Source organism: Rhododendron vialii, chromosome 4a, assembly GCF_030253575.1.
Source record: "Rhododendron vialii isolate Sample 1 chromosome 4a, ASM3025357v1".
Lineage (NCBI taxonomy): Eukaryota > Viridiplantae > Streptophyta > Magnoliopsida > Ericales > Ericaceae > Rhododendron > Rhododendron vialii.
In genome coordinates, this window is record NC_080560.1 from 1169317 (window position 1) to 1184193 (window position 14877).

The window sequence follows — 14877 nt, forward strand, 5'->3', positions numbered from 1 at the left end:
TCGAATTGCGTGTAGACTGATCCGAACACCTCTGAGTGTCGAACAAAAGAAACCCCAGGAACATATAGTGGGTCATTTGCCAAATTGTGGAAGTCCTGAATGGGAAATCCCCAAAATGTGTAAGCATGACAGACAGGTTGAGACTTTGGTGGCCCATGTGTTGAATCAATCAGACCCTTGTGTTTTGGGAAAAAAAAAAAAAAATCAAATTATATCGATCAAAAGCTCTACTTTAGCTTTGACTCCCATATTTCCTCTCCTCTCTCTCACAATACATGGTGTAGCCCACAGAGACCCACCACTCTCAAAGGCCAAAGCTTTTTCTTCCTTTTCCCCTCTCTGTCTCTCTCCACACATTTTAGGAGAGGTGGCCACACTCTTTATCTCTCGCTACTGTAGTGCTCTTTTTGCATTACATTTGCCAAAGCAAAACCCTAAAGTTCCGATCTTTGCAACTTCAGGTACTATTTTTGGGCTTCTTTTTCTAATATTTCTATGCTTTTTGGGTGGTCCTGCGATTTGCTTTGTGGGTTTGCAGTTGTATGCCCTCCACTTTGTATTTTAGCAAATGGGTCTTTGTGGGGTTTTAGATCCTATCGTTTGGTAGGGTTTTCATCAGAAGAGGTGGGTCTTTGCTCAAGATCTGTGCTTTTCATTGACCCTTTCTCGTGTCTATCTTTATCAGTTTGTTCTTATCCTTTGATATATGTGGTGTTTGGAAATTACCAAGAGATATTTAGAAAACTGCATTTCGCATGTAGTATTTTTTCTTTTTAGTTTCTTTTCCTGCAATCGTTGATATTATAAAGCTTGACAGTTTTCTTGGTGGTGGAAAAATTTGCAATTTGAGGTATGTGGGTTGTGATGCTTCTACTTCCATGATGTTTTAGTTTTTTGTGGATATCTTGGCTGATTTCTTGTTTTCAAACGATCGATCTGGATCTGCATGCCTTTTTTACTTATATTTCTTAGTCTCTGCAGAAGTTTTCTTTTGTACTATTAATTTGTAATGTTAATTTGTCTTTGTTGAGAGATGTTTCCTTGCTCTAATCTCTAGATTTTCTGAGGCCAAGATGAACTTTAGATCTACTTGATTCTTAATTGATGCTGTCTTGTATAGGGTTTATAAATTCGATCCCTGGAATTTATGGTTCTGGTAGGGTAATTTTGTTTTCTCACCCTGATGTGAGGTGCCGTGTAGTTTACCTGACTCTTACTGTACGAGGTATTTACGGTATCTTGCTTGCATGTTTGTTTTTTTGTGTATAATGTTTGTGCCAATCAAAATCATCTCGTCATTACAGAACATGCCCTATGCAAAAACATTGTTTGAAATCTTGTTGTTGGTTCATCATCATTCATGTGACTTAAATGGAGCTGGGTGGTGTTAATAATTCATTGATTTCAATCTGCTATGTTTCGGCATATAACGTTATACCCATTTGTAATGTTATTCTTTTCATTACTGTAGATCTGTTCGTTGGTGGAGTTGGGGATGAGTAAAAATATGGCGCGGCCAATGGAGAGAGCCATCTATTAAATCCGGAGGATGACTATGGGGGTTGTCCATTCTGATTAGTTTAGCCTGTTTGAGTCTTTTTCAATGGCCTCTAAATCTTGTGTGAGAACTTCTCCTGAGAAACAAGGAAAACCGACTGGTAACCAGACATTAGAAAGAAACTCTTGCAGTCCAGTACCTCTGCCGGTTTCAAAGACAAGTAAAGCAGAGGCTGATGCATCAAAAAGCTTTCCAAGAAGTGTGCGTCATACTGCACCCAAGCAGGTAAACAATGAAGCAACGGAGGAAATGAAATCACTGAGTTCTCACCAAAAGGGGTCTTCCAATGATTTAGATCGTAAATTTAATTCAAGCTTATCCTTGGTTGATCCGAAACAAGTATCAACAAATGTAAGTCCTGCAGTCAATGACTTTATGGGATCACTTGATGGTGGAGCTTATCTGGAAAAGAAATCATCGGATCATGCAACTGTAAAGGATAGCTCAACTGCTGCCAAAGTTAGCGATGGGACCAATAGCCTTGCAAAGACTAGTGGAAGTGCTAAAAATAGCGATCGAGCTGATTTTGTTGAGAGTGGAAAGAGCAGCTTGTGCAGAGGTAGCACAAGCAGTGACGTAAGTGATGAAAGTACTTGTAGCAGCTTTAGTAGCAGTATTAACAAACCTCACAAGGCAAATGACTCAAGGTGGGAAGCCATCCAAGTTGTTCGAACAAAAGATGGTGGATTAGGTTTGAGCCATTTCAGATTGCTAAAGAGGTTAGGCTGTGGGGATATTGGAAGCGTCTATCTGTCAGAGTTGAGTGGCACTAAGAGTTATTTTGCTATGAAGGTTATGGACAAAGCAGCATTAGCGAGCCGTAAGAAGCTGCTTCGCGCTCAGACAGAAAGAGAGATACTGCAGTGTTTGGACCATCCCTTCCTTCCCACATTATACAGTCATTTTGAGACAGACAAGTTCTCATGTTTGGTGATGGAGTTTTGCCCAGGAGGCGACTTGCACACACTTCGGCAGAGGCAGCCGGGAAAGCATTTTTCTGAACAAGCTGTTAAGTATGATTCCCGTCCCTATGGGTGAATCCATTATTCACAATATCTTCTTTTCTTTAACTTATCATTTGCATGCCTTTGGTAGAATGTTTTAACAGTTTGACCGTTCTTTCTGATATCTAGAGATTTGTTGCTATATGATTGTTTTTTATTATAGTTTCATTGCATATAAAACTGCATATTAGTGCATCCCCTGGAATCTAGATTTTAATTCATCTTCTTGTATAATTTCTATGAAAGATTTCAATTAAAGTTGAACTCCACCTGCAAATGTTGTAGTTGTCAACATTGTGAAGCTATATGTAGGAGAGTTGTAGTTTGTGGAATCTAGATGTTTTCAGTAATTTTTACCAGCAATAGCCTGGTATTCGCCTTTGCTGGATTTTCCTTTATTGTTCTTTCGAATCTTTCCTCTCAAGCAAGTTTCCCCCTTTGTTACTAGTACTACCGGCAGTTATTGAAAAGGTGTTCATTTCAGAAATATATCATTTCTTGTCTTGCCTTTACGCTTTTCCTATATCTCGGTCTCTGTAAGGCTTGTTTCTGAACAAATTAGTCAAATCTTCCACCTTTTGATCTGATGACACATGGTAGCTAGCAACCTTCCTGGAGCATTTCTCTTCTTCACAATGGTTGATTACAGGCTTCATCAAGAAATGGGGAGAATGGTTGAAAGAGTTTTTCGGAATGGATTAACTCAAAAAGGGAAAAATATTAGCTAGTTCTGTAAGAATGAGTAACAGATGCGAGCTAAAGTTCTTACCTAGTAACATTCATCTTGTATCATCACTTCACTTAAATGGTGAGAATATAAGTATTGCTGTTGTTTTTCTTATCTTTCTGCTCACTTGTGCTGTCAACAACCTTACAACTGTCAATATGCAGGTTTTATGTAGCAGAGATCCTCCTTGCGATGGAATATCTCCATATGCTAGGGATAGTCTACCGAGACCTCAAACCGGAAAATGTACTTGTGAGGGAAGATGGACACATAATGCTTTCCGACTTTGACCTCTCTCTCCGCTGCACCGTCAGCCCGACACTAGTCAAATCCACATCTGTTGACATTGAACCCTTGAAGAAGAACCCCGTTTATTGTGTCCAACCAGCTTGCATTGAACCCTCTTGTATCCAGCCCTCATGTGTACTTCCAACAACATGTTTCACTCCTCGCTTCTTCTCAAGCAAACCCAAGAAAGACCGGAAACCCAAGACCGAAATCGGAAACCAAGTCACACCGTTGCCCGAGCTCATGGCGGAGCCGACCGGTGCCCGTTCAATGTCCTTTGTCGGGACTCATGAGTACTTGGCACCAGAAATCATTAAAGGCGAAGGGCATGGAAGTGCGGTGGATTGGTGGACATTAGGTATCTTTCTGTACGAATTATTGTTTGGTAAAACACCTTTCAAGGGATCCGGCAATCGGGCCACACTTTTCAATGTTGTGGGTCAGCCATTGCGGTTCCCAGAGTCCCCTGTAGTTAGTTTTGCTGCAAGGGATCTGATAAGGGGTTTGCTAGTGAAAGAACCGCAGCATAGGTTGGCATACAAACGAGGAGCAACAGAGATAAAACAACACCCTTTCTTTGAAGGTGTGAATTGGGCTTTGATCCGTTGTGCAAGCCCACCCGAGATCCCGAAGCCTGTTGAGATTGAACGAATTCCGGGCCCAGCAGCATCAACAAGCGAAAAAGCTGCTGTCGTAGCTAATGCTGATCAGAAAAGTTCCGACAATTATCTTGAATTCGATTTCTTCTGAGGTTTTCCAGACCTTAGTTGCTATTTGTTTCTTCCTCAAGGAAAGATGTAGAGTTTGCGTTTTAGGGACATCAACCGTGATGATTTCTTTCAGGGTTTTTACATCAACGTTTGGTGTTTTATATGGATATTTCCTGTTGTTATTAAGTTAAAACAGTTCTCAAATGTTTGTTGTATTGCAGAAGGCAGAAGCCAAGTATTGATGCTGTCAATCCATAATGTGAAGTCAGTTATTGGTCCTTTTTTTCACAACAGTGTATATGTTTTGCTGGAAGGCACAAATTTCTGAACTTGCATCTGTCTGTTTAGTTTTGTAGAGCCTTTTTTCCCCAATAGAGTTACATTGGGATGGATCATTTTGCAGAATAGCGTTTTGTATATTACTGTGAGTATCCATTATGATCATTAGAAGATCCTCGATGGTATAGATGCCTTCTTCCATGAGGCAAATAGTTATTCGGGTAGGTAACTTCGATTTGGAAATTGAAATAAACAGAAAAGCTAGGTCTTTTCTTTTTCTAGAGAGATATAGACTATCAATCTAGAATGCAGCCTAGAAATCCAACGGGCTGTCGGCCAAAGGTCAGCATTTTTCGAATCCCTCCACGGCATGTGGAACTTCTCTCTCTCTCTCTCTCTCTTGACGAGTTTCTTTGCAAGAGTGTTAAACGTTATTTTGGTACTTTCATTGTGATTATGATTCACTGGACTTCATTGTGTATAATTTGAGGAAGGTGAAAAGATGCATGGAATCTTGCAACTTTCAACCCAAGTCTGCATATTGGCCTTGTTGTAGGTTGATGAAGAAGCTAGAGGATACATATGAAGACTTCTTCACAGCAATCTGGGTCTTATAAAAGGACATAACGACTTGTTCAAAACTCAAATTTGGTGGTCATGTTTGTATAATGAATTACTCCCTCCGTCCCCATTTAATAGTCTCTTTTGTGAGTTCGATAACATAAAGAGGGACGGAGGGAAAAACCGTTCTACTAATAAATTAGATAGATCTACGGTTAACAAGTAATCGCAGAAAAGGTTGAGGGAAAAAACACAAAAACAGTTATGCGGTGAGCGTGGATCGAACACGCGACCTTCAGATCTTCAGTCTGACGCTCTCCCAACTGAGCTATCCCCGCAGATGTTTATAAAGCTATAGCATTTTAATATTTAACTATTCCTACGTCTTAATGATAACATTTTTGTGCTGTATTTCTTTGCATTATCACTTCCATCTTGTTTTGTTAACATTAGTAACTCCAAACTCTTTGGTTAAAACAAGAATGAAACCCAGTTGATGAAATAGTAAAAGGGCCATCCCCATATGCTATATGAGGCCGCACGCTCGAATCTCATAGAGATCAAATATTCAAAACCTAGGGGCCACTGGAGAGTTTGTTAGGTCGTTAATTGCATAGCCCGGAATTAGTCGGGGTGCAAAAAAACTAACAGGAACGTTCGGTCATAAAAAAGAAAAAAAAAGGACCCATGAGGGAACAACTAATGGTGGATTTTTGAACCTGCAACGGTGTGGGAGGGGGGACTTTCATCCTCACACCTTAGCCATCTAGGCTACCACCTAGGTGGTTGTTGTGATCACGGGTTCACCTTCCTAGATACGGAGTAATAACTATGGCTCAAACCAAATATTCCATGGCAGACGGAAAGTCCTATGGTAACGCTCAAATGAGGTTGCTACGCTAGTTGCTGATTCCCATCCCTTTTTTGAGTAGGGGAAAAAATTGGTGAATTTCCATGGACCTTGTAGAGAGCATATCCCCATTGCTAGGGACAGGACAATAATGATTTTATTTGGTGCCACCGGCCAAGGTACGTGGGTGACGTTTAACCATTCAGCTGTCAATACATCATTGTTTGGGAGAAAAGGTCGTGATGATGTTTGTATAATGAATTCTGTGGTCCTTGTCCTTCTCTTTATCAATAGCAAGACAATATGGGCATCTGTAATAGTTGTAATTAATTTTAGACTATAGTTTTACATTCTGCTTCAAATTAGATTTTAGATTCATGTAGAAGCAGATATACTTGTTTACTATATATATAGTTGTGAAATTATGATTAAGTTACAATAAAAGCTAACGACAAGCATTAAAAATAAGATTTTAGTATACTTGATAAAATATAAAATTTGATTCGAAAGGCAACTCAAACTTGTTTCTTAGAATTGTATTTCAAACACATTTTCTGCTTCTAAGATTTCTATAATCCTAAAATCCATTGATAAGAATATTTTTGACGCACTTACAATAAGTTAAATTCAACTCCTAAATTTTTTTCGTAAACACAGCAATATTTCTCTCAGATCTCTCCAACTATAATACACAAAGGTAGTTTTACAAGCCATCCAATTTCTATTATCACCTAAATATTTGAATGCATACAGTTTTATGCCTTGATTAGGTTTTAAGGACTAAGATTATGTGCATTATCAAATTCAAGCTAATTGCTGAATTGATCTTGCAAATAAATCCGAATGCTTCAAAACTTGATGAAAAAACAACTTGGACCTATTAGACAATCTCATTAAAAAAAATTCCCTCAATCAGCTAAATTGTATATTACTGGCACCAATTACAAGGAAAGATATGCTTAAGAGGATTATAATCAAAATCAATCTCTGGAATATAACAAATTTTGCCAAACTTTAGCATCTTTGTAAACCCAAGGAGTTTGGCTAAGTGGGTATGAAAAGGCAAATAAGTGTTTGTCCTCCGTTAGGTTATATGTTTGAATCTTACGGAGGCCAAACGTCGCTCCGAACTTTGAGGTCACTGGAGGATTTGACGGGTCCTTAACTTCAGGGCGCCGAAATTAATCGGGATGCACGCAAAGCTAGCCCGAACGTCCAACTATTAAAAAGAAGAAGAAGAACATTAGCGTGTGTATAAAGCGAGCTACCTAATTGATGAGTGGGGGATGATTGAGATTCTCAACGTAAATAGCTTAAGATTTCATATACCTAATGGTAGATCTAGTTGGATGCACAATTGGGCCAATAATTTTTCATTATTTGAGGATCTTTCTGGTGAGATGACAAGTTACACTGAGTGATTTTGACATTTCTTTCTTCTAATTAAATCCCTGGCATATATTAAATGTTGAGCTTAATATTGTGCTTAAAAACGTGTGAAGTCCAGTGGGAACCTTTTGCTTTTTGTTCCATTTTTCCATGAGAGGATCGATGGAATACATTCAAGTCCATAATACATTTTTCAAAGTAGAAATGGGCATAAAGGGGGTTGTTAAAAGAACCATTGATTAGAAAAGGCCATTGGCTAAACAACATAACTTAACTTTATCACTTGTGGAGTACCCAAAATTGAAGTTGTTGATCTTTTTCTCATGGGGAATCAAGAATGCTAACCCAGTGCATGGGGCTTGTTCTTATCAGATTTGGTGAACGCGTTATTTTCCGCACGAGTTTCTGAGCGAACTATTCCACCCGTAGTAAGAACTTTCATAGTAACGTTGAGAGAGAGAATTACCGCCGGTAGTAATAATCACAGTGATAGTAGTCACCCCTCCTACCATTTTTCTATCCATTCCTCACCTAGCTAGTACTTATTTGATCTGGGTTTTAGTAGGCCTAAGCTTGGATTGCTTCTAAACAAACTATCTGATTGGCCCATTCAGAGACATAAAAACCTGCATATGAATTGCTGCAATTGTGTGATCGAAAGAATATAAAGTACATCAGATCTTCCACCTCTTTGCAGATTATAAATGTATAACTACACGGCAGACTCTAACAAATTTATAATTATAAAGGGAAATACAAATATCTCTCTTAACTATAAAAACAACGGAAAAAACATGGAATTTAGATTATTGGGTCAAGATGATATATCAAAGATTATTAGGTCAAAGATTGTGTCCTCCTTGTGTCACAGAAGGCGCCATTGCTGAATTGAAGTTGGGTACTGCCTACCTACCCAGAGGTGTCTGTTTTTGTGTGGGTGCGAGAGCAGACGAAATCACTCACAATGACTACCACCCCAATTAATACGTGGCTTCGTTTTATCATGTCAAAGAACACGCTATGAGTCTATGACCTTAAAGTCACATGATTCAGCGGGTGGAGCTCGAGCGTAAAAGCGTCTTTAAAATATATTTTAAATTACGAAAAGTCACAAGATTGATAATCGAGAGCGCGATAGCAGTGCGACGATTGAGACGCGCTCTCAATTATCAATCAGTAGTGCGTGATGTTATGGAGGATTATGTGATATGACCCATTTTTACGTCCCGTATGCTAATGATCTTATTTTTTAAATACTTATTTTTCGCTTTTTAAGATAGGTCATTCTCTTACAATACATTACCTTTTAATTCAAAAAATAAATATTTATTTTAGTCAGTAATATTAACCTTTTTTAACTTGTGGTAGACATGTGTCATGATTCTTAATTTAAAAGAGGAATATGCACAAAAGAGGAATACTATGATGTGGAATCCATCCGGGATGGTTCAGTTTTAACGCTAATAATAATATTTCCTCATTTCATTTCGCATTCCACTTTAATAAAGCATCAAATGAGAGCGAGTGATGTGTCATTTCGTTCCGTTCCGCTAAAAGAAATAAATTAGAGTACTTATTTTTTGAATTAAATGTGATGTAGTATGAGAAAATGATCTGTCTTGTAAAACGAAAAATAAGTACTTAAAAAATAAGAACCTTAGCGGAACATGATCTAATAAATAGCGAGAAAAATCGTTCATATATATTCTTTTCTTTTCTTCTTCGAAAGAAATTCAAATCAAATACATTTATATATATAGAGAACCTAATAAAAGTAATAGTCAATGAAATTCTACACTTGTAGAATTTAAGTTTTAAGTCCCGTTTTTCTATCATTCTACTTTTGTGTCCTCTTTTTCCATTTTACGTATCAATGAAGTCAAACAAAGCATATGGAAATTACATGTACGGAGTACTTTTCTTTTGAACACCAGAGTTTAGATTTACTTGACTTTTCAAATATTCAACCTTCCAACTAATTTCTCCTATTCAGGAAAAAAAAAAAAAACTAATCTTTCTGAGTTGAAGGGTCTCAACAATAAACAAAACAGATTTGCTAATAAAAATCAAGTAAACTAAAATCATTACCACACATATCCGTACACTTCCACACTAATTTCTCAAATTCAGGTCTCTCTAGTCGCCTTGGCGAGATCGAATATACTATCTAGCGCTTCTGATAATATGCGGTAGGAGTTTTCAGTCATATGTTAGATATATTGGGATTAATAATTCGTGATAGGTATGTGAGATAGACTATCTGTCCACTCAAAAAAAAAAAAAAAAATCTAATCTCTTGGTTTTTTATTCACTTGTCCACTACTATTTGTTTCTTGACTTTTTAATTAAAAGACTTTTCTTTGTTTTTTGATCTGGACTTTTTTAGAAAAAGACTTGAGAAGGCAAGAGCTCCATTCCATGGGGTGCCGAGGTGGTATAATGACGAGTTGAGTTTTGTTAGAATAACTGATTGTTATTTTTTTGTCATTTCTCCTGTATGGGCACAAACCTTTTTGGACTCTTTCCCGTTTCTCTCTCCCTCCCTCTCTCTCTAGAGGTCTACAAATTTCTCCCTCTCCTCCTCAATTTTTTTTTTGTGTGGAAAGGAGGATCTGGGAAGGAATTCAAATCCTGGTTTGAGCTCACTGTGTATTTTCCGTGAGCTAAAATGGCGTTTGTAACGGAAGATATGATCAAGCAGCTCCAGACCTTAATGGAACAAAGTCAGCTCCTTGAAATCTCACCTTACATTTTCTTGAATTATTTACTTATTTGTTTTATTGGGTCTTCCCCTTCATTTATCATCAAAACCATCCTAAAATCGGCTGTGTTTTTGTTTGTGTTTTTCTTTTCTGTGTGATTGCAGTCGATGAGCCACTCAAGATTACCTTCAAGGTACCCAACTCCTCTCTCTTTCTATATAGATGAACAACAAAATCTTTGGTGAATCCTACCTTAGGATTTGAAGCTACACTTGATTTTGGGTCTGATCTGTTCTATCAATCTTTCAGTTTTGTTTAGATTGTTTTTGTTGTAATGGTTATGCTGTATTTTTAAGTATTCTTTTTGGGTTTAATTTGTGGAGCTATAGGCTAATAATTTAGTTTTATGAGAAGTTAAATTGCTCTTACTTCCTCCCGATGCCGGTGGCTTATTGATTGCAGGGACTTCTTCGTTATCTATATAAAAGGGAAAAAAAAAGAAAAAAAAAGAGAAGCTTTTCACTTCTTAGATTTCGGTTGCATATGTAAGGATACTTACAAGCACTGCTGCAAAATTTATGAGTTTTCCAAAGCCTTTCAAATTCGGCGTGGATCGATTTTCAATGCCACCTGAAAAATGGAATGAAAATCCTTTTTGAGTTTTTTTTTATTTTTTTGGGGTTGGTTTAGCTCAATTAGGCCACTAGAGTTTTAAAGTCATAGCTTTACAGCTTAACGGTTCATTCGTTTGATCAGTGTAAATCAGTTGCATGATTTCATTAACTGAAAGCAACTGATATTTTGCATTGATTTGCAGAATATGCATCAAGGATATCCAACTGAAACATTGATGCGGTTTCTCAAAGCAAGGGAAGGGGATGTTTCCAAAGCCCATAAAATGGTTAGAAGGATTTAATCTCACTTCTAAATTGGAAGCAAAGTGTTGTTTTAGAACATCATTTATGATTTATATCCTTCCTCACCGATCATCCTAAATATTTCAGCTGCTTGACTGTTTGAATTGGAGGATACAAAACGAGATTGATGCTATACTGGGGGTGAGTTTTACTTACTTTTATATGAAACCCAGCAAAGTATTACTAACTAATCTTCGAGTGGACAAAGGTGGGGTTCGGCTTTTGATATATATTACTTGTTGCATTGTGCAAAATGTTCTGCTTTAGACTGTAGAACTGTCTGTCGTGAGCCCATATTTGCATTCTAGTATTAGCAACTGCTGCAACGCTATCAAAGTTTATTTCCGAACTTATATTTTGGTCTTTCTGATTCTCGAACTTTATACTCGAGGAAGTTAAATTGATGCAAGTCAAATTTAGTATAAGTAACGTCTAAGCTGTGTAAACTGTTGATTCAGAACATAAGAAATGCGATTTTAGAAAATTACGGAAGTTTGCAATGCGGCATAACTATAATACTTGGTTATGTATGCAGAAACCGATAGTTCCTACCGAGTTCTACAGAGCAGTGCGCAATTCACAACTAATAGGAATGTCAGGTTACTCAAAAGAGGTACTTGTTTGTTACACAATCATCTACTTTGGTAGCCGTTCGTACTGTTGTGGCACTGAATCGCATGTTTCCCCATTCGGATCTGGATATTATGGAGTGAAGATTTTAAACAAACAGTAATTTGTGCCCGAAGATCACAATATGTTGCTACTCATCCCTTTTTTTTTCCTTATGAACTTTTCCAGGGTCTCCCAGTCATAGCAATTGGTGCAGGGCTCAGCACGTTTGACAAAGCATCTGTAAGCATTCTTTGTTTTCCAGTTGTTCTGACTTGAAAATTGCAAGTTTAGATAAAGTATTTCACGTAATTGTGGATGAACATGGTATGATATTTTTGTAGACTCGCTGATGTTAAATTATGAACATTTGCATTTCGCTAAAATGCAATTACTTAAGTCATACTGAGCATGAGGTTTAAGCTTTTGGCTGGTTTGAGACTTCAAGTATTATTAAAATAGCATTCGCATTAAGCATCACATCATATGCGGAACATGTTTAGTTTAACAATATCAATAATCGACGATGCTGAAGCTAGTATCGAATATAGTGCAAACCTGTTATCCTGATTCAATAAAGGTCACATCTTGGTGAAATTGCATGGTACTTGCTCCTTTTAAGCTTGTAGACGTGTTCTGTTCCATTCTTCTTGTATACTGGTGCTCCAAAAGTTCTATGAATGGGGGTTAATGATACGCAAGTGCTTGAAGCAATTTTGCCATGAAAATTTAATGTGATTTCATTTATGTAGCTTTGCCCAGAGTTAACTGAACCTTCTGTTTTGCAATATTTATGTTTGAGTGTTTGTTATTTCAGATTCACTACTATGTTCAGTCACACATCCAAATGAATGAGTATCGGGATCGCGTATTATTTGTGAGTATTGTGAATGCAGACAATGAATTGGCTAATCATATACCTTAGTTATAAGTTATAACTTCTCTTGTATGCTAATGTGTTTCTGTTGTTGTAGCCATCTGCGATGAAGAAGTTTGGACGGCATATTAGTACCTGTGTGAAGGTTCTGGATATGACTGGTCTAAAGCTTTCAGCACTTAACCAAATCAAGGTATTGCCTTTTACTTCTTTTGCCTATAACCAAGAGGCAGTTTCTCCTCGTGTGTCTGATATGACCTAATTAACTCTCCTGGTGTTCCTTGTACACTCATTACAGCCAATGTAGCATTTTTCTTTCAAGGTTTTACCGTGATAAAAATAATTTTCACAAAGACAAACTTTTTCTTTTAACTCTCGCCTCAGCAGTAGAAATCCTGATGTCAACTCTCTCCTAGCCGTCTTTCTTTCCGTTAATTCTCTCCTAGCAGTCTTTCACTCTGTTAAGTAAATTTTTAAAGTAAGTTACTTCTACTTCATGATTCCATGATGTATGGCTGTCCAGCTTAGAACCGGTAGTGACTGTTACCATTCTCTTTTCTGAATTGTATGTCTTTGCATTCTTCTTTGAGCTCTAGTCAAAATCCATTGGTTTAACTATGGAAAGATACCTTTTACTGGTGAGTTACCCGTAGTCCCAAAAGCTTAAGCTACTTGGAAATGGCCTAACAATGTATATCAAGCAGAGTATCTAACATTTACACACTTATCTTGGGCACTAATTCACACTTTTTTGTTTTTTTTTTTCTTTCAGCTATTGAGTGTTTTATCTACCATTGATGACCTGAACTATCCCGAGAAGACCACCGCATATTACATTGTTAATGCACCATATGTATTTTCTGCATGCTGGAAGGTTTGTTTTTTTAGCATTCATGTTTGTCAGACAGACGATGTCAATTCCTCTCTTGAATATTCTACATTTAGGAGTAAACCTAAAACTTTACCCTTGGCAGGTTGTGAGGCCTCTTTTGCAAGAAAGAACAAGGAATAAAGTTCAGGTGCTCCCTGGTTCTGGGAAAGATGAGTTGTTGAAGGTATGGAAACTACTTACTACGCTAATTTCTGGCCAGTTTTTGATTCTGCACAAGTGCACTAGTAATCGTTTCGCTAAACTGTCTTTTTCTGTTCACGATGTATGTCTCTATTTAGCTACAGCTCATTTCATTCAAAGTGTAATTTCATACCTGATATGTCTGACGCTTATTAGTTAGTGGTTCATTTCTAATTCATTGGAGAGAAAACAATAGTGGTTACGCTAGAAACTTTTACTGTTCCATCTGTGGTCATAGATGTCAAATAGTGCAATTTATTGAAGTACCAGGTTTTGTTTCCTTTTTGTTCGATGTTTCCTTTTTGTTCGATCTTCTCAAAAAGCAAAATCGGTGATGTGTAATAAGAATAGAAAATTCTGAAGAAAGGATACATGTTTAATTTCCAACCTACGTATCAGTATCACAGTTGCTAATTCTGCAAAAGAAGATTTTGAGACTTAATGGGATGGTCATGTAAAACCCTTGGGTTATCGACGTGGTTTTTCTTGCAAGCTTATGTGATCCATGCATGATACAGCAAACTGTGATGTATAATCTCGTACTACCCACACTGAAGATTTTATAAGTTTGTGGTTAGGATTGCTGTAACCCTAAGACAAGGGTTTTCTAAGTTGTAGTTTCTTGAATGCAGATAATGGATTATGCATCTCTTCCACATTTTTGCAAAAGAGAAGGCTCGGGATCTTCTTTTCATTCTAGAAACAAAACGACGGACAATTGTTTCTCCTTGGACCATGCCTTCCATCAACAGCTCTACAATTACATGAAGCAGCAAGCAGAACTTATGGAGGCACCCATTAGACATGGTTCAGTCCATGTAGATTTTCCTGAACCAGACCCAGAAGATGGCAACATCGCTGAAACCATAGAATCCGCGTGTAAAACGATGGGGAATCGGATTGGGCTATCCAATTCACTACGCGAGCTCAAGATAAACGGTGAGTGAAAAGCTCGTGTAAATTTTTAAACGGCTATAGCTGCACTGATATGTACTGATATACAAGAGATGGTTAATACGTCGGAATAACTGCAGTTGGACAAGGCGTTGTTTAGCTTAGAGATGTAACAGCAGTGCCTTGCATTAGCTCAATAATGCAAATCTGTATCAAAATCTAATCACTTTTAATTTACCTTACCACCTTGAAGTGGGTAATTATAATGTACTATGAAAAGAAATTAGGAATCAACACTGTATGTTTTCTAGCAGCTTACAGTTCCAAAGATAGATCTCTCTCTCTCTCTCTCTCTCTCTCTCTCTCACACACACACACACACACACACACACAAGATGTAGTAACTGCTCAATTCGTTTCTGATAACTCCCTATAAGTAC

The 14877-nt window shown here is 37.5% G+C and overlaps 2 protein-coding genes and 1 non-coding gene across 5 annotated transcripts; 2 read left to right on the plus strand and 1 right to left on the minus strand.

The window, feature by feature from the left end:
- Positions 1 to 245: 245 nt before the first annotated feature.
- Positions 246 to 4572, plus strand: LOC131321923 (serine/threonine-protein kinase D6PK-like). 3 transcript variants are annotated; one of them, XM_058352948.1, is made up of 3 exons: positions 246 to 461; positions 1472 to 2571; positions 3454 to 4572. In XM_058352948.1, exons 2-3 carry the CDS (start codon positions 1604 to 1606, stop codon positions 4325 to 4327), a joined length of 1842 nt encoding a protein of 613 aa, XP_058208931.1. In that variant the 5' UTR covers positions 246 to 461; positions 1472 to 1603; the 3' UTR covers positions 4328 to 4572. The 3 variants fall into 3 exon arrangements, with proteins under 3 accessions (XP_058208931.1, XP_058208932.1, XP_058208933.1); XM_058352949.1 differs by having other exon boundaries at positions 253 to 850; XM_058352950.1 differs by having other exon boundaries at positions 452 to 624.
- Positions 4573 to 5392: 820 nt separating this feature from the next.
- On the minus strand, positions 5393 to 5465 carry TRNAF-GAA (transfer RNA phenylalanine (anticodon GAA)). Its single transcript has one exon. It is a non-coding gene; the product is annotated as a tRNA-Phe (tRNA).
- A 4244-nt stretch (positions 5466 to 9709) lies between these two features.
- LOC131322581 (phosphatidylinositol/phosphatidylcholine transfer protein SFH2-like) lies at positions 9710 to 14750 on the plus strand. Its single transcript, XM_058353941.1, has 11 exons — positions 9710 to 10089; positions 10233 to 10261; positions 10886 to 10969; positions 11073 to 11126; positions 11521 to 11598; positions 11784 to 11837; positions 12412 to 12471; positions 12569 to 12664; positions 13244 to 13345; positions 13446 to 13526; positions 14176 to 14750. Exons 1-11 carry the CDS (start codon positions 10035 to 10037, stop codon positions 14488 to 14490), a joined length of 1008 nt encoding a protein of 335 aa, XP_058209924.1. The 5' UTR covers positions 9710 to 10034; the 3' UTR covers positions 14491 to 14750.
- Positions 14751 to 14877: the final 127 nt, after the last annotated feature.